Source organism: Lingula anatina, chromosome 4 (genome assembly GCF_051362555.1).
Source record: "Lingula anatina isolate TDL-2025a chromosome 4, LinAna3.0, whole genome shotgun sequence".
In the NCBI taxonomy this organism is placed as follows: Eukaryota; Metazoa; Brachiopoda; class Lingulata; order Lingulida; family Lingulidae; genus Lingula; species Lingula anatina.
In genome coordinates this window covers 4220538-4241293 of record NC_141770.1, presented here as the reverse complement: position 1 = coordinate 4241293, position 20756 = coordinate 4220538, and the positions used below count along the sequence as shown (strand labels likewise).

The following is a 20756-nucleotide window of genomic DNA, read 5'->3' as shown; positions in this document are numbered from 1 at the left end:
TATATATATATATATATATATATATATATATAATCAACAATTGCTGCCTGGGCAGAGGTCTGCACTCTCGGAGTGCTTTTCTAGTTTTGTTTATTTTCCTTAATAACTTTTTTCTCAAACACTTGCATTTGTGATATTTAACCGCCTGAAGCTTTGCACATTTTCTGTATTTCCACATAAGCAGTTGTATGTTATTTATGTTTTCAATTTATGTTTTCAATTTATGTAATATTATTTTATGCACTGTCATCATTTTTCAAATATTGAGACTTTCATCATGTGACTTTGGTCTCTCATGGTCCTGATACTGTAATCTTATTGAAGGGATGGATTGAGACCATCTTCTGGGTCAGCTTCCGGAAGACGTTCAGATTTTTAAGTTTATATTGACTGATATTTTTTTTTTTCTGTTGGAAGATCATCAAAATAGAGGATGGATCAACAAAGATACTTTGGAATACTGTCAGAAAATATCTCTGGGTCAGCTCCTGTTATTGACCATGTTACCTGTTGTGCATGATTAAAATTCAGTGTTGACTAACAGTGCTATTATAAGCATTATTTATTATTGCATCAAAATTGGCAAAATGACCTATTTTGCATCATTATTTTCTGTTTTTTGTCTGTACATTTGACAGCTTTGCTGCCTTGTTTATAACATGCTTGTTTTCCATTTTCTACTCAAAGCTAGGGGTGGTATGCTAATCTCTTAATCTGATTACATTCAGAAAGAGTCCCCCTTAATTGATCTACCTAGACAGATAAAGCACTGAATGCACTCTTATTTTTATTGGGACTGAGTTCTTAGACCTAAATATTCTTACACAGTCATATAAATAAAACAACTACAATAAATAATAATTTTTAATATTTATTGATAATTAAAAGTTGGTTGGTACATTTATGCTGTTGAAATGATAATTCTCAGAAAAACAAAGGTCAAATACATTTTCAAGAAGTGCATTAAAATTGAAAGTTATGAATAAAGTTGATGAAATCATATAATTACCTAATATAATAAGTATGATAAATAGTGACAAAAACTGCATTGTAGACTTTCAATTTAATTTTCAGACTTACAAAACTGTATTTGTAAACATATGCACAGTACTTTTTTATTTAATTACATTTGTGCATTAAAAATTCCCCCCAGTAAATGTACATGTGTACTCTGTACATATTCCATAAGAAAAGAAAAGCCTGAAATTTACTGCAAAGAGACCTGCAGTTTGCTAGTTTTAAAATGTTCTCTCACTCTCTCATCACTGTATATCATGTCCACAGTGTGTTCAGTGATTTCTATACGAGACTACAGACACATATACAACTATGATCTCCACTGCACTGATGAATACAATAGTCACATCATATTACCTGGTTGGGGTTATGTGTGTAAATGAAATATCTTAAATATGACAGTAAGTGTAAATGTAACTCTCAAGTGGCGAAAAACTGGAAAATTTTTATTTATCAAGTATCCCTCAGTTTTGTATACATACCTGTTGTAAGCATAAGTTTTACCCCCTACCCAGGTTCTGTATGATATTATTTGTCAATCAGCGCATTCAGAACAGCAGACTAACAGATCCCTGGATCAAATATGGCCACCCACTAAATGCTAATACCTGTTGCCTAATCCCTGTGGGGAATCTATTCAGTGTCTAATCAGGAATTAAGTGGCAAGCTTTTAGTGAGTCGTCATATTTGATCTGCGGAACTGTTAGTTCACTGTTCTGAATATGCTCTATGAGGCATGAGAGAGAAAATATAACAACAGCTACAGGAGTCTGAAATTTTCTTAGTATTTAATTTCTCTTTATCCCTTCTCTTTATGTATGCCTCTTTACAACTTCAACCCAGTTTCTCTTAAATAAAAATCTGCACTAATGAGCTTAATTAAATAAATAAACATTCTTTGATTACAAACAGCTCCAGAATTACCAGGTGGGAATTTACTAGGTACCAGTACTTATAACAGGCATTAACAATGTGATGATTCAGTCATCATACTGACTTGCTTTATCCACTATTACACTGTAGTTCATTAGCACTACTTTAGACAAGCTAACCCAATAAATAACTTTGGATATTTAAGATAAGAAAATGCCTTGTCTTTTGATCGATTTCATTAAAATAATTAACAAAAGTTACAATATTACAAAGTAAGCAACAAAAACGGGGCCGTAGCAATAGTCCGAAGGTTCATTGGTCCAAATATTCACTATAGAACCTTCGGACCAATGAACCCTTGAACGAAAAATCGATGAAAATGTTACCACTTTTCGGACCAATGAACCTTCGGACCAATGAACCTTAGGACTATCGAGACGCCCCCACAAAAACAATAATTATAAATCATCTTTTATAAAGATTACAATGAGATCACAACAGTAGTGTACTGTACATATTAGTATAAAAGCTTCAATATACTTATTGCAAAAAAGTTGGCAATGCTAAAATTTTTATTTTAAAGAAATAATATTAAAACAATTCTCTGCATATTTCTAATACAAAATTGCTGCAGACATCTTTTATACTTAATTATCTTTGGGCAAACCATAAGATGAGCACTAACATAAGACTAGACAGCAAAGCTGACAAAATATACAGACACAAAACATGTTGCAACAACAGAGTTTAATAGATTTTTTCTGCACCAAATATATACAAATATGGTCCAAGGCCTATGGTTTTTCAACTTCACCAGTTTTACCATTAGTTATATAATAGCTTCTTTCAATACTTATAAAACTGTACATTAAGTATTGGTAAAAATAATCAAATCCTGCTAATTTTTTATTCAAGCAGCCTTTTTTTTACTAAACAAAGCCTCTGCAAATTTGATTTAAAACAAAAACATGGTTTGGTATTTATGGTAAGACAGTCACCAAAATACATGCAAAAAATAAATAAATAAATAAATAAATAAATTATGTTGTTGTTTTTCAATTTTTTACTCAAAATGGGGGGGGGGGGGGGGGGGGGGGGGGCATGCACCATGTTCAGAATGAACACCAGTGGATGTCTGTGGATGGCTACAGGAACATGGACCCTATCTCCTTATCTCAGGGAAGAAAAAGAAATGGTTGGAGCCTGGTACACAAACCTTGACAGCATTGGGACAAATCCTCTCCAAGTTCCAACAAAAGATTTCAGGACATTATGTCAGGAACAAGTATTTTCCCGAAATAAAGATAGGGAGATGATATTGTAATGATACCCCCCTTGGGTTTTAGATCTCCTTATTCTTTATGGCTTACTGCAGCTCATGACACAACAGCACTGGCAAAACCTCAAATCTAATGGTGTTAGGTCAAGAAATTGATTTACTGCTACATGCAATGATTGAGGAACCTCTGGGTTCACCTGCTTTACAAACCGATAACGCTTTGCAATTGCGTGAAAACTTGAGTAGTGTCTGGAAATGAGTGAGAGAGAAGCTCAAGAAGATTGCTGTTGTACAGAAGAGTAACTATGATTCTTGAGTACATTGGCAAGTATACAAAGTAGGAAAAAAAAATATGGTACTTCGTGTTCAACAAAAAGAAGGGTGAGAATCCAAAACTACAGCCAAAATGGACTGGACCATATGGGTGGTAGATCAAATTTCATACCTAGTATACCCGATAAAGCTTAGCCACAAGCATAAACCCGAAGTTGTGCACTATGATAATTTAAAGTTTTGTCACTAACTCCAGAAACCATGGGTCCAATTGACACTTGTAGAGTCTCGACTAAGATACTTACCTGAGTCATGCAACTTCATGTAATCCGGATTTACCATATTCTGTTGTTTGTTTCTAATACCCCCCCCCCCCCCCCCCCTTACAGCAGATTTGCTGGGTCAGCTTTCCAGTAACCTACTCATACTTTCTCTTACAGATAGAAGCAACCGAAAGCGGCACGAGAGGAACTACTTAAATTGTCACTGCAGTTTAAAATTTGTAGAAAACCGTGTGTTGGCAGAGCATTATAAATGCAAGCATGCTCCGAGGACGGAGGAGAAGAGCCCAGCAGTCCTAGACATCTTGAAGGACCCCCAACATAACGCCTAGGGAGGAGGCGACCCTCACCCCATCCCCTTACCCCAGCCCCAGGTCAACTGGAAGAAATTTGAAAGTAAGACCACCCCCTGAACGAGACGAACACCCAAGTTCATTGGAGGAAGAGGAAGAGAAACCACCGAGCAAAGTGAGCCAAAGAAAAGTAAAGGAGGAAGATGGGGAGCTGGATATGGTAGCCTTATTCCAAAGGGTCAAGTGACTGCATGAGAGAGAAGTCCGCTACCCAAATGGGAGAAGAGATATTGTTAGGAACTTTTAATAGAAAAAGAAAAACAATATAAAGAAAGATGAACAGTTTGATGACTTAAAGAAGTGAAAAACAAAAAGGTCAATAAAGTCTTGTTAAACTTACAAAGAAGTCTTACTTAATTGATTCAGGAGAATCAAATTTAAAAGGTTGGGGGCAGTGTAACGCTCCCCCCCCCCTTTTCTGTTTGGATTCCAATACCACATTTCCACCAAATTTCTTTAGAAATTCACTGTCACAGTGGTAGGGTTAGCGGTTATGTTGTTTGTTTTCATAGACAACATCTGTCATTCCATGTTGTCATCTAATGACCACGGCATTCCAGTCATAGCAAGATGACATTGGGCCAACATTAGCACCATTGGCGTTTGGTCGGCATTGGCATTTTGTTAATTTTTTTTACCTTAAGCTGATGTAAGGCCAACATTGGGTGATGTCATTCTTTTTTGTTATTGACTAGTGAGCTGCAAACATTGAACTGACATTTAGTCAATGTTGATTTAATTTTTCACAAGAATGAAAGTTGCCCCTCTCTCTATCTAAAAATAAAATACAGTATAAATATATAAGTATCACCCACAATTACCTAGAGATCCAAGAACACTGAAAAAAAAAAACATAAGATTATAGAAAACTGTGGTGGTCAATATTTTTATTGCATTAAACAGCATTTCAAATCTAATTTAGGGTGACTACATTCCTGATGATTTTATATTCAACTTGCAGTTGCAGTTTACTATTGATTGGCTTCCATTATTTAAGAGCACAAACCAGAATTTCTGGCCCATAGTTGGAAAAATAGTAAACCTCACGACAAAAAGCCCTTTTCTCATTGCTTTATTCTCTGGGGTATCTCAGCCGGATAATGTATACAATTATTTACAGGATTTTCTTGACGAGTGCCAACAAATACAAAGTGGATTTACCTTTCATGGTAAACATGTATTCATTCATTCATTCTTCTGTGACACACCTGCTCGGCCTTCATTAAAAACATTAAGTCTTTCTCTGGGTATCATGGCTGTGATAAATACACCCAACCAGGGTGGGGGGAAAATGACCTTCCCAGAGACAATGTCCCAGTTAGGACTGACTCATCATTTGACGAAATCAGAGATGAAGAAAATCACCATGGACCCACTCCACTGTCTAAATTGAATGTTGGGATGGTCTCTTGTTTCCCCCTAGAATACATGCATGTTGTTTGTTTAGGGGTGGTGAAACATTTACTTCTTATGTGGATGAAAGGTCCCTTGAAATATAGACTTGGAGGGGGCATTTTGAATGAAATATCAAGGTGTTTAGTTTTTTTTAAACCAAATATACCATCTGAATTTTCCAGAATGCCGAGACCTTTGTCTGAAATTGCCTATTGAAAGCTATAGAATTTCGTCAGTTGCTGTTATACACTGGGCCTGTTGCACTGTCTGCAATTCTAGACCCCACTTTATATCAACACTTAATGTGTATCAATGCACATATTACTAAATGAATACTAAGTTATGTAAACAGTACAATAGTTTTGCAAATGAGCTTCTTGTAGTTTTTTTACAGCAGCTTATGCAAATGTATGGACAAGAAATGGCAGTATACAATGTTCATGGGTTGACACATCTCTCATTGGATGCAAACAATATTGGGAGCCTAGATAATATTTCAGCATTTCCTTTTGAAAATTATTTACAGAAACTAAAACACATGGTATGGAAACCATCCTTCTCCATATAACACATGGTGCAGAAACCATCCTTCTCCATATAACACATGGTGTGGAAACCATCCTTCTCTATATAACACATGGTGTGGAAACCATCCTTCTCTATATAACACATGGTGTGGAAACCATCCTTCTCTATATAACACATGGTGTGGAAACCATCCTTCTCCATAGCACAAGTTGTAAGAAAGCTGTCTGAGAATTGTGCACCAGAAGGAAAACACCCTTCTAGTAAATATCCAATTAATTTTGTCTAAAAGACATGCAAAAGACCCATTACCAGATTCTCTAAACACAGTTTAGCAAGGTGGAAACAGAAAAAGCCTTAAATGCTAATCATAGCCCTAAATGTGTTGGTAAATTACAGAATAGTGCTGTTTCTTATATAGACCGAACTCGTGTGAAAACATCAGTAGCAAGGAAGCTCATGGTTTTGACTTTCAAATTTATTACTTTTAGGTAAATTTTTTAAATATTTTACTTGTAATTAAAATTGATTTAAATATAATTATATTTTAGAAAAATGACCTTTTTCCTGTTCACGTTCATAAAAGAAGCTGACATTGCTATAGTGTCTCATAGGTGGATATCATAGGATAGGAAATCTGTGTTCTGGGTTCCCTTTACAAGAGATAAGAGTGTGCAGACTGCCTTAAGTCCCACCTAGTCCCAGACAGATCCACATGGAAAAAGTATGCAGTGAGGATTCTTTATGTACAGGGAGAGCATTCAATTCATTAAGCCAAATCCTCTTTACTTTTCCACAAAAAACTTGCATGGGTCAAAAAGGATGATTCAGCTTTGTTTAAGATCACAATGGGATCGTACGGCAGCGCTGAGTCATGTGAGCTTGTCGGTCTATCTTTACTTGATAAAAGCCCTTGGTGAGTAAATGGCGCGAGCCAGTTGCGCTGCGCCGTTTTCTCATCATGCGGGGGTATTTTGGTGAGATTTTTGCCTCTCGCGCGGCTGAGCAAAACATCTCACGCGTTTGATATTTTTTGTCTCTTGAGGCAAATGGCTCAGCATGTGCGGGGTGCAAGCGCTGATTGCTCAAGCCATGCCAACAATGCGCATATGCCGTTAGCCGGAAACAAAGAAAAATGGCAGCCCCCAATGAGGTTGTGTCTGAAGCCATATTAGAGGACAAATTCATTGACATATGGCAGGAGCATCTCTGCTTATATGATATTAGATCATCGGACTTCAAGGACAAAGAAAAACGTGATCTTGCTGTTGAGAAGATCGCAACTCATCTGGAACAAACCAGTGAGGAAACTGCAAGGCTTCAGCATGTCTGATGTCTTTTTCAAGTTCTTGTTGTTTGAAAAAAAATTAAAATTCAACCACGCTCTCGTTTAAAGCATTAGGCATGGCTTCAACGTGCATGTAAAACAATGAATAATTTTCAAGCATATTAATGTCAAACTGGTTAAATTGTGACAACAGCAATGCCACTGTTTAAATTAAAAAAGATAGGCCTATAAAAGAGTATGAATTAATTAAAAAAAGAGGATTTTCTCGAACTGAGGCCTTTTTAGGCCTACCTGCCCCTAAAAATATAAAATACCCAGTTCCCTCCTTTTTTTAACTAAATGTTATACTCTTTACATTTTCAGCTTCTTGGGTGAAGGCAAAGATACGTCACTTGGTAATAGTTACACCAAAGCAAAGAAGCCAAAACCAAGTGGAAGTGCAAGGAAGGGCAATTCCAAAAAAACGAGATGGCTTCTAGAGAAATTACAATTTCTCGATCAGTACATCTCAATTAGGCCATCAATCTCTAATCTGGACAATGTAAGTAGACTCTTCTCTAATAGGTGATTGTAGTTGCAGTAAGGGAATATTTTCTTATATGATCTTCATTATGGTTTATTTTTAAACTTTCATTCTCATTTGTTGTGAGGATAAAAACAATTTACCAAATATACCTTTGACTATCTTTCAGATGGCTTTGCAATTTAGATATTGCCAAAGGGACAAAACTGGGGACATCTCACCTAAATAGAACCTCCTGCACAAAATTTGTTGAATGTATTGCTGATGATATGAGAAACAGTACCAAAAAAAATTGAGAACAAAGTTTATAGTATTGTGATGGACGGCTCAACAGATATGAGTGGAACAGAACAGGTATGTAGGTTTTCTAAATGCAGACCTATTTTTTAAAAATCCTTTTGTATTCATATAACATATGTTACCTCAGACACCTGGCAACTGTAAGTTTGCTTTCATGGCATTAGAGAGTTTTGGCAAGGCCTTTCGTACGACATATAACTTTGTGCGTAGTTTTTCTCAAGGACAAGTCATAAGTCATACGGCACTACGTATGAATCGGTGATTACACGTAGGTAAGAAACGTATCGAATGTAATAGATTTACGCTTATTTCTTTCAAGTTTAACATACTGCAGAGGAATATATAGGGTGTTAAGATTCCACTGAATCACTTTTAGACGCTGTAGGTAGAAATACTCTGTGAAAACAGCTGGAAAAACAGCCAGTCAATCAGTCGTCCGTAGTAGTATCAAATTCAATTTAAGTTGATTTTTTTTTTCATAAACAACAGGATCTGCGGCATCAATTGACGTAAATAACACATTCCATTCAACATCTTAATTATTCATCTATCTAAAAAGAATCCACAAGCAGCCCCATGTTCGTGTAATCCATATATATAGGCCTATACCCTTATCATTTTATTTCTTTGAATTGCAGATAATCGTAATATAATAGCCTAGCTAATAAAGTCAGGAAAGTCAGTATGTCAGCCAAGAAAAAATCCATAATTTTTACTGATGACATAGACGAGATGTTGCTGAAGGAGGTAAACTTCTACAACCCATTTAAAACCCCAGCTTGCTGGACAGAAGCAGCTGAATCTTTGACTGGTCTGTTAGAGTTAACAAGTCGTTACACTGCAAGAACTGTGAAAGAAAGAACTGTCAGGATTCTTACTAAGTGGAAAAGTAGTGAACTTGCATCCAAAAAAGTGTGAGTAACCACTTAATATATCAATCAAGGACTTCTTTAATTTGCAAATTCAACTGACATGTCTTACGCATCTTTACAGAAAATTTTATTTTTAGATTATTTTTAAAATTTAAGTTGGCATAATTTTGCACGTTTCATTCTGTGTTCCTCTTTTATTTTATGATATGAACACATTGTTCCCTATGTTATGGGCAATAGGTTTTCTCTGTAGAAAAGAAATTTGTAAGATGATTATGCATTGATCAATAAATAATTTTTGTGTTATTATAGGAGTGGCATTCAACAAGATTACACAGAGTTACAGAAACTGCTGATTGATGTGACTGAATTAGAGAAGGAGGCAGGATTTGAAATTGCTGAAAGAAGAAAGACAACGAATCCTAAAATGAAAGCAAAAACTGACACAGAAAAACTTAAAGAGGGAAAAGCAGTTCGAGATAAAGTACTGCTGTGCTTCTCTAATAAAGGAAAATTGGATGGTAAGATACTACATTTTGATTAGGACATTGAAATGCCAAAAGGATGTTAGAATTGGGGGTTAAAGAGGATTTTCCCACCAAAACTAATATTAAACGAAGTAAATGGCATTTTTCCCCCGACTTGCCCACCTTATATCTTCCATTTCTGACACTCGCCATACATCTGTAACAATTTTGGAAAAAAGACGAAAAAATCAAAACCCGCGCTTAAGCACCTTTGTCCCAATAGCTGACTACTTAGATTTGAATAGGGGACAGTGAATATAACTATGTCTTTTGGTATTGTTTAAGGTGATCTATTTGTCAATTTATGTTTTAAAAGTTTTAATTGACCTCAGGTGAGTTCAACAAGTCACGATTCATGCCTTTTCATTACAGTCAGAATCCTCTTTTGTGTCCCTTTAAGGTTGTTTAATTCAATATTTCAGGTGTGAAAGATGAGATGAATTAAAGGCCAGAACAAGAAACCGAGAACCAGGATTCCGACAGTAATTAGATATTATTTTGACTTGGTTACTAGTCATTATGAATGGGAGAGGTTTTCTTATAGGCCCCTAATCATTTTCTATAGAAAAAATATATTTTTTATCTTAAAGAAGTCATTTTTCTATCATCACCACCTTTCTTGTTTGAATCTTATTGCATGATGATTCCAGCTGATGATGTGGAACCTCCCAAACCAAAGAAGATAAAGAAAAAGGCAAAAGAGGACCTCTTGCTTGGCATCTTAGCGAGAAAGCTGGAGCTTGATGAACTAAAAGAACAGTGTAAATGCAAGAACTTGAAATCAGAAAGCAGGAGTCTGAAAATCAAAAGGCCCTTATTGGTGCATTTGTTAATCAAAAGAGCAACATCTAATATTTGTAGAACTCTACTACTGATCAGTAATTAACATGCCATTTGCTAATTATAAGGAAGAGAGATTTTTGTTTATACAGTTTATTTCAATTTGAAAGTTTTAAGTTTTTTCACATAGTTTCATTTTATATTAAATTTTTCAATTTTGAATACTGTGTTTTCTTATTTATTATTCATTATCATAATATTGCAAATATTCCTCTAAACTTGGTGGATCAATATGAAAAAAAAATCAGTCGTTTCTGATCCATATAAACAGGTATGGCAATTAACTAATAGAGCTGCAACCAGATTGCCAATAGGTTGAAGACAAAGTTTATGGTTTTTCTTATAGTCTAGGAAGGCAAAGTTTTCAACAATTTTGCCGAATGTCCACTCTACAGATATTCTAACAGCTGACATGGAGGCATTGAACATCTGTTGATCAGGTGTTGGATTTCTGAATGGAAAACCTGTATTTCTGGTCGTAAAGGATATGCTGGATCCCCATAGATGCAGCCTTGTTCTCCATTTATCTGAATTTCTGAGAGTTCCAGTATTATACCACTCATGCGGAGTAAGGCAGAATCATGTCTCGATCCTTCAACTGGACCAAACATATTTGCTATTAATCCATTTGGTGCAGTGATGCTCTGATATTTCAGGGCATGTGTCCGTTTGTGTCCATTATAGCACACTTGTTGCCCTTCCTGAGGCCTACACATAGGCCGCACAGTGCCGTCTATAAAGCCCCAGCAGTTAGCAAGTGCAGCCCCCTTAGCTTGGATAGCTGCAGCAAATAGTTCATATCCATCTGTCAGCCATTCTTGGTCACGCAGAGATTGTAGGATATGTCCATTGTTTTCATAGATAACATCAAGAGTTGTAGTGAATATTTGGGATAGGGCACAAGATGATCTGCCAAATACTTCTTCGAGGTCACACAGTCTATTTGGATATGCCAATCTACGTAACAATATGCACAATGCGTCTACTCCGGTTGATACAGTTCTATCTGGACAGATCAAAACGTCAGGGATGCCCAATGCATTTTGAAGTCTGCCAATGTCATCCTTTTGAAATCTTGTCATAGAACATATTTTTGCCGAAGTTTGGTCATCAAAAACAAACTTGCCATGATCAGGATCATATGTGGAGTCTCTTCGTCGCTTGTAATTTGCGAAAACGAGCGTAGTTTCTAAGTCAAAGTCGAAAATTTGTGCACAAATTAACTTCCGCTTGGATGTCCAGGGCGCGGCCATTTTGGAACTAGCGGCTCCTGGCGGAAAAAAACGCATACGGAGTGAGACCTGCCAAAACCACTGCTAGCTTTCTCGCGTACGTAAAACGTATTACGTGTTGATCTATACGTTACACGTCATACGGAAGGCCTTGCCAAAACTCTCTATTATCCACGTGTTCACTTATTCAATGCATATTTCATGTCGCATTTCACACAGTTTTGATGAAAATTTAATTTAAAGGAAGAACAACTGTTCCTTTTGCCCCAAAAAATAGATTTTTGTAGAGTAAACATAAAGTTTCTAAACTGTTAATGACTCCATTCTGACATTCAAAGTAAGCCCATGTTTTTTTTTTTTTTTTAAATAATTATATCACGAAGCTCCATGTTTTCAGATGGCAGGTACAGATTTGAGAATAATAGTAATAACCACTGTTTTGGTTGTAAAATGTTATCTATTAAAGTTCTATTTACAATGTTTTTATTGTGAAATATTTATTGCATACAAACAATTGTTATCCCTTAATTTGGACTTACAGATATTAGTACTATATTGGGGGTGGGGGCAATAAAATGTAGCTAGAAATTCAGCATGTCAAAACATGCATTATGAAAGCTCTATAGTACTGTGACTTTTTGCATACATTTCTCATAATATTACTTCTAGGGTAAAAAGAATAGACCAGAAGTAGAATGTAACTTTGGAGACTCTGGAAGGGAAAGAGCTTAAAACCAATGTGGTTTATATTCACTTGACACCTTACAGAGAAGGTTAGTTACTCATTCCATGCTAATTTGTTTGTTTCAGTTGAGGCCCAAGCTGGCCAGGAGGACCCAATGATGACTGAGAACCCATCAGGTTTGTATTAAGGCATCTTGATAATGAGCATAAGTGGTTTGGGACAGATCTTTAAAAATATGGGTGATCTCTTAAATTAATAATTCATTTTTTTTAACAAAAGTGAAATGGATTTGATTTGAAGTTTTGTATTCAGATTTTGTCTTTATTTTGTGAAGTGAATTTTATGCCATGAAGACACTTGGGTGCATGTTGCCTTCAGATTTTTATGGAGATCATACACTTGTACCCTAGAGTTTGTTAAAAATGTTCATATCTTATCCACCCCATGCCTTTATTTGTGCAGATAGTTAATCTTAACTCCCATTGGCTTACTCTTTCCAACATTAATAGCAATATTAGCAATTGTGTTCAAATTCCAGACTTAGCCCCAGATTGAAGGGGAAGATTGCTAAGATTGCTGCCTCATTGCTTTTTGCACCATCCAAAGAAAATTGTTTAGGAGCATATTGACGTTCAGGAGCAAACTGGCGGAAATGACTGTGGACTTTTTACATTGCTAATGCAATGGTTCTGTGCTTTGGAACAAGACCTGAGGGCTTAATTTGGGAGCAAAGTGCGATGAGGGAACATCTCAGCAAGTGTTTTGAAAGCAGAAGGCTGGAAATGTTCCCATATAGATCAGAGAACCGCCACCATACAAGACCAAAATTGTCTAAAAATTGTCATTGTAGGCAGGTCTATGATAGAAACCAGGACTGGATTGAATGTGAAGACTGCCTGCAATGGTTCCATCTCAAGTATGAAGGGATCCAGTCATCTGCCCTGGAGAATCTACAGCAGTCACATTGGCAGTGTTGCAACTGCTCTTAGGGTGGTATTCTATAGAGCTGTAATCTGTCAGATAGATACATTGTACTAGTTGGGAGAGATTCTTGCTAAATGCGATCATTGCAATTAGCTTAAATGGCTGAGTTAATGAGGAAAAGGTATGCATGTACGACAGAAACCAGGACTGGATTGAATGTGCAGACTGACCATAAATCAAATATTTGTGTTCAAGAAACAATGAAAATCACAGATAAAGTAGCACCTGTCCAAATCTGGGACATTACGGAATCATGAACAGTCAGTAAAACATAAACACCCTCCACAAATATTATCATTGCTATATTACACTATGTACCATTCATACTTTGGGACTTTACAACCTATGAACCATGAAACCTCAGACAAGTGAACCTTCTGACTAGCAAACCTTTGGAACAGCTGGACATTAGCATCATCAAACTATCAGACCAATGAACCTTCTGACTATTGAACCTTTTGAACCACTGGATCTTGGCATCATCAAACTATCAGACCAATGAACCTTCTGACTGCTGTCATGCACCTGACAAATCATTTAACAATGAACTTATAATAATTTCATAAATTCACAAAATGACAATATTCAGTAAATAAAATATCATATATAAAATCTACATTGCTGCTTTAATTTGATATACTCAGGAAATACTGTAGCATCATACTCAAACTACTAAAGATAACAAAACAATATCATAAAATAATCAAATCATGCAGAGTTTCTAGAGGAATTCAAAACAAAAATACAGTTTATCAGTTTTAGGGTAAACAACAGATGTGTCACTAAGTGCTGACTATGGCAATGACACTGGACAGACACAGTGATCAGAATAAAGACAGACTGAAAGTGTCTGTATATAATAAATATGTGATAAAATTTGCAATTATACCTTAATGAACTCACAATAACAGAGATCATCTATAACACATCATATCTGACCTGAAATATATGTATTCACATTAAAACATTTTCACTGAAGTCTTTTTCTCTTCAGTGATGACTTATTGTCTACCACAATCTCACTGTATATGCTACCTCTACTAGTACTGTAACAGTTTCCATGCATGTGGGGAAAATTATTATAACACATCACAACTGAGCTGAAATATCTATACACTTTTAAACATATCCATTATGTCTATTTGTCCTCAGTGACAGAGTATTGTCCAACACAATCTCTCCTTGCTATATATACCCTGCCTCCATAGTTTCCATACATATGGGGGAAATTGATTCTTTGTGTTACCTGGAACCCACATTTGTTGTGTAATTGTACTGTTCCATATAACTGGCTCCACAGGATCTGCCGTGTTTGGAAGTCTTGTTCTGGGTGGTTCTGGCAGCACTCTCTCTCACTCAGGATAAAATTGACCTCTTGGTCTGCCCGCAGCTCTTTATAGAATTCCAGAAGTGCTAAAAATATAGATGAAATGAGTGTAACAGTTTGTAGTGCAACTGGATCATCTCTTCATTATAGTCCAAACTATTATTAGGAACCATTTAATGATACACTATTCATATATAGGATGCTTTTGTAAAATGCATAAATTCATTCTTGCATCATACTTGATATTTATTTCTGAATGTGATGATGATCAAATTAAAATGTGTTTATTTTGTGTTTTGTATGTACAAGATGAATTGGTTCAAATTCTTAACAAATGACAGGTGTGATTAATAAAAACAATTAATGACCATAAAATTTAAATTTATATTACAGTCAAAGCAGTGAAACATTAATTTTATTCATAATAATCCATGCAATAATCCCCAAAAAAAAAGTTACAATTTTGTGTCTCTACACAAAGGAAAGAGGGGAAACGAATTACCTATCAATCCTTACTTGTATAAAAAAAAAAAAAAAAAAAAAAAACAGCCATACATTTTGTCTACTATTTCCAAGAGGTCCAGTTATCTGTTTACAATGGTTGTCCGGTCTCTGGCTGTTCATTCATCCTAAAACTTGCCACATCCCGTGTCTTGCACAACTGGGTGAGATGACGATGTTCCTGTTGCTGTCTTTTTATGTCTGCTTCTTATAAAATACATGTCCCCCATGTTCAGCCAGGTAAAGTCAGTTCACCTAGAAGAAACCATGCTGTATAGAGACTGGGGCTGGAAAAAGAGAGAAGATTATATTAATGAAGTAACATATATTATCTTAATAAAAAGACAGAACCATGACAGTCCACAAGAGCCAGAAGATTAATTAACCTACAATATACCAAATGTCCACCTAATATGACAGACATCACAGTTATGGTGACTGAACAGAGATAAGTTTAAAATGTCTTTTGGAGGCTGCTGGGCACAATTGTGACTGGTACAACTGTCACATTCTTAAACTGAACAAAGTTAAATAAACAGAACTCTGCTTAATCTTCTGGGATTTTTGAGAAATTTGCACACAAATTGCCTATAAACAATGGCTGTAATAATCTGGGATAAGTATATCAGTTGACTGTGCCATGTAGAAGTACATTTTGTGAGGAGTAACATGAGAGAAGTGAAAAATTTATTTAAATTTAAAGAAAACACAAAATATGATAACTGGTTTGTTGATCTACATGGGAAGGATAGAAGACAAAATATCTATTGTAACACAACTAGTAAAACAAAACCAAGCAATAATTTTGTGCACTACCTGCAAGAAGGTGTTTTTGGCATGGTAATGGGTGACCGTGGGTAATGACCACTGCTCCACCTTGGGTTGAATACATATCGTCTGTTATGACCAGGTGCTGTGGGTCTCACTTACCATGTGCTTCTTTCACACTTGTTTCCACTACCACGTCATCCACCAGGTGGTGGCCCCAGTCAAGACGCGCCTAATCGGCAGCCATGTATTGGATATAACACTCCTCCCAACCTTAATTTTTTTTCTACAACATATTAACTTAAAAATCATTATCCTTGAATATTCTGAATCCTGAAGAATTTTCAGTTTTCATATTGTATAAAGTCACATCTTGAGTGCTATATGCTCAAGCTTTTCAGGACAGCGATCCGCCTTCATCCTGATTAAATATAAATTATCTCAGATTACTTTTTTCAGGACAGCGATCCACCTTCATCCTGAGTAAATATAAATTATCTCAGATTACTTTTTTTAGGACAGCGATCCGCCTTCATCCTGATTAAATATAAATCATCTCAGATTACTTTTTTCAGGACGGCGATCCTCCTTCATCCTGATTAAATATAATTACTTTTTTTAGGACAGCGATCCGCCTTCATCCTGATTAAATATAAATCATCTCAGATTATTTTTTTTAGGACAGCGATCCGCCTTCATCCTGATTAAATATAAATCATCTCAGATTACTTTTTTCAGGATGGCGATCTGCCTTCATCCTGATTAAATATAAATTATCGCAGATTACTTTTTTTAGGACAGCGATCAGCCTTCATCCTGATTAAATATAAATCATCTCAGATTGTGACTTTTTTCAGGACAGCGATCTGCCTTCATCCTGATTAAATATCAATTATCTCAGATTACTTTTTTTCAGGACAGCTTTCCCCTTCATCCTGATTAAATATCAATTATCTCAGGTTACTCTTTTTCAGGACAACGATCCCCCTTCATCCTGATTACATATAACTGATTGAACTGTCTCTTCAATACATAATTTTTTAAGTAACCTGGTTGTCTAATTGTTCTCTTTGGTCTGGTGTAAATTGGTTCTTCAATATGATCACTGTTTTTCTCTTGCTGTGTCATCTTCTCATCAACTGAATTCTCTGTATTTAATGCAATATCATCTAAGTTTGCAGTGATTGCGAAAGCCGTCGGACCACGGCCATATGCCGGCAAAAACTCTGTGGGCTGGAAAACCCTTTTAACTCATCGGCCCACATGTCCGACGGACTAAAGTCGGTTTCTTTAACAGACACCTCGCCTCATATTTGAACTTATCGTAGAGCTCTAAGTACGCACTGTGCGCAAGTAAAACTTTAACTTGCGCCATACTGGTGCGTACAAATAGCAAACACTATTTTTGTAATAAAGGTCTATGTACATTTAATGTCGCTCGAAGTGTGCGTAGCGATGGTGTGAGGGCTGACATGTGACCCGTTTCACAAAAAATGTATCGAAACTGAAACAACTACAGGTCAATGAAAATCGTACTGCTCAAGACTCTGAAAACAGGTCGCTCAAACTGCTTACGACTGGCCACGCGCGGACCTCTGAGAACACCTAACTACACGTGCTGGGTAAACAAGTATGGCTTCCGTCGGACTGCATGTTGAGTAAACGATAAGTGAAAAGGAGAAATATTCATTTGCTTTTTAGATGGGTGCTCTTAACTAATTTTAACGGATATTTAAGTAATATTGCACCTTTAGCGGTGCTATATGTCAAAATGAGGGACAACATCATTTTCAATGCGGAAAATCCGCAATGGCACAGTCAGGGTGCAAAACTGTCCATTAGGCCTATATTCATCTAAACGAACTAGCTTAGATATTGAATAAAGATTCTTTTCAGACTCTGGCCCGTACCCAGGGATGGTTCAGGGGTTTCGAAAGAACCGCCTCTTATGCTGACAAAAGGTCCACTCTTGGTAAAATTTGATCTACGTACACGGCGTTTTTATGGAAAAAGACCCTCCCCCTTTTAAAATTGCTGGCTACGGGCCTGCTATGAGAGCAATAGCTTTATTTTACAATAAAAATGGAATTTGTCTACCTTTTCCATGTAGTGCAATTATTTGGCATAGTGCAACTATCAATTCTGAAGATTTTTTCATTAAATACTGTACAATTTTTCGGACAGTATGTTTATTTTGGAAGATTTTTCCACACACTACAATTATTTAGGACTTCAGAGTAGTAGCATCAAGCCTTTTTTCATTGAATTTAATCATGTAAAAAATATTGAAATACAATGAATTTTCTTTAAATAATTCACGGCAGACATTTTAAAAAAATGGCCAAGTGGTCCAAAATGGCCCGACCAGATTTTGACCCAGGACAATCCCTGCTAACAAACAGACAAGCATTTTTCCAAGAGTGAAAATCTAAAAAAAGTTAGATAAGTTGGAAGCTCCACTTCACTATGACTTATATTTTAATTTTAGTCAAATATTGGAATAAAATTTACAAAGGATACATGATCTTGTGTTAAAAGATTAGAAATTAAGATAAGCAACCCAGATATAAAAAGGATAAAACTTAAATGCCAGAAAGCAACCAAAATGAAAGACGTTTAAACTTAAACCTTTAAATATCCTACTACATCTGGCCTGAAAATTAAAAAGCAGCGATTTAAAATGCCAGACAATAATATTTATCAAAAATGAAGTGAAAATAAACAGCTTAATTATTTTGTTGTGGGCCGGTAAAAAAAGGTGTGGGCTGACAAAATTTAATTTGCTCCAGCCCACATGTCTGGTAAGTGTTCAATCTCTTTCGCAATCACTGAGTTTGGAATATTGTGTGTGTCTGTTGCTGCAATGTCACTTTTCACTGTAATATATCACTAAGTTGCAATTCACATGCATCATCTTGTCTTCTCATCTCATTTGTGTTTTCTTTCAAATACAAGTCTGCTGGAATTTTCATTACATCATCTGTTGTGTTTATGACATTGTTACACAGTTTGAATTGACTTGCGTCTCTTCAGATTGTTCTTCTGTCTGTAACTCTTCTGGCACTAACTTGAGAACCATGTATTTCCATGACCATATAGAAAATAGGTTTTTATGGTGTTGAGAGTTTGTTTCTTTTGTTCTGTTTAACTAAAACATAGTCACGTATAATGAGTGTATTCTCCCTCCAAGTTTGATTAGTGTTGGGTCAGTGAGGGTTTTCTCTGCTATCTCATTGAGAATCACTGCATTTTCAGATTTGACCACTCTGTCAAACTGTTTGCCTGAGCTGAAAAAACAAAAAAGAGAAACACTCATTATAAACATTCAACAGGCCTGTAGCCAGCTATTTCAAAAGGTTTTTTTTTTTCCTAAAACAAGTGGACCTTTTACCATGAAACCATTGTGTACCTAAATGAAAATTTACCCAGAGGGAACCTTTTCCCGGCAAAAAGGGATTTTTGTTTGCATGTCTAAACTGGCAGTGGTCCTGGGCAAAGTCAAACCTGGCAGCTTCCTCATATTCACAGAAATTTGTACTTTCAAAAAATTGCTAATATGCACAAATTGCAATATGATGTTTTGCCAATTTAAGCTAAATTTAGAGGGACATTTTTGTGACTTTGCATCTTAAGCAGACCGACATGTCTCAAAATGTGTCACAACACTATATTCAATGCAGGAATGGTGCAGTCCAGATGTAACATTGTAATAATGTGATGTTATACTTGGCTACATACTGGGGTATGTATGAATTCCTAACATGCAAAGCCATTACTTCACTCCAGTTGGAGGGCTATGGCTAAATAGAGAGTTATAAAGATACCTGATAGGACGAAGTGAACACTGCAAAAATCCCCACACAAATAATTTTTAGGACAACATATAGAAACCCTATTGCTCCCTAACTCTGCTAGAACTTTTTACGTTTTACCTCAGACATTTCCAGAAAACCAGATCTTCTGAATAACACTTATAACACTCCCTTTATCTATCCTCTAGCTCTTGTATCTGCAGCTCTCTCTCACTCTCTCTCTCTCTCTCTCTCTGTCAAAAACCCCGCCCAACTGTCGCTTTCAATCCCAAGACTTCCGGTACCAGATCACTACAACAAAATACTCACCCTTCTGTCATCAAGAATGTCTTTGCATGCTTTCAAAAGGATGTCAGAAATCGCAGAATGTCATACTGCTTCAGATCAAACTTTTGTGGTAACTCATAAATCTATATTGTCCTTGTTATAACGTTATTTCACAACGTGTAAAACGTTCCCGCTCCGCCGAACTAAGCCCGACTAATGTAGGTCAAATAAAACCCGCAGTGAATACTGGGTCACATCTCAGCACATCCGGTCACATGAAGCGGGCCGCAGTTTTACTCCGCTTTTACTCAGTTTTGGTTTTTCGTTTAGATATGATATTTTTGATTAGTGATTGAGAATATATTATTACAAAAAGGTTATTTTAATTTTTTTATTGTTATTATTATGCATTTCCTTTTGCTTCAACATTTGCTGGATCTCAGCACTGCTAACACAATTTGCTACATTTGAGCTAATGGAGCATTTAAGGACATTCACATTTGAGTGATTACCATTAAAAGTATAATTAACATACTTGAAAATATCCTAAAGTCAATTTTTGCCTAAATATCCTGCAAAGTTAATAGTACCTGTACTTTACCTTTATAGACTGTGCTAGTAGGCCTATATGTTAGATGCGCGTTAATTTTTTTTTCAAAAGGTCTAAATCTCAATGCCTGTAGTAATTACCCTAACGAAAAAGTCTTATAGGATCCTATAAGATCCTATAGGATCCTATAGGAAATTGGGCAAATTTTCTATAGAATCCTGTAGGATCTTATAGGATCCTATAGGACTTTTTTAGTAAGGGAACGAAGGTTTTGCAAATGGCTT

The 20756-nt window shown here is 36.0% G+C and overlaps 2 protein-coding genes across 2 annotated transcripts in view; both read right to left on the bottom strand.

Annotated features, from left to right (window-relative positions):
* LOC147762101 (uncharacterized) overlaps positions 1-20157 on the bottom strand; it is a 214773-nt gene extending 194616 nt beyond the window's left edge. Inside the window, exon 1 of the mRNA XM_087012330.1 lies at positions 19965-20157. The gene's annotated coding sequence lies outside the window, so the exon portion shown is untranslated. The remainder of the gene's footprint in view (positions 1-19964) is intronic.
* On the bottom strand, positions 4751-17015 carry LOC147762102 (uncharacterized). The gene is made up of 3 exons (XM_087012318.1): positions 15892-17015; positions 15130-15362; positions 4751-14660 (listed from the first exon to the last, which is right to left on the bottom strand). The coding sequence occupies exon 3, from the start codon at positions 11633-11635 to the stop codon at positions 10736-10738; it is 900 nt and encodes a 299-aa protein (XP_086868444.1). The 5' UTR covers positions 11636-14660; positions 15130-15362; positions 15892-17015; the 3' UTR covers positions 4751-10735.
* Positions 20158-20756: the final 599 nt, after the last annotated feature.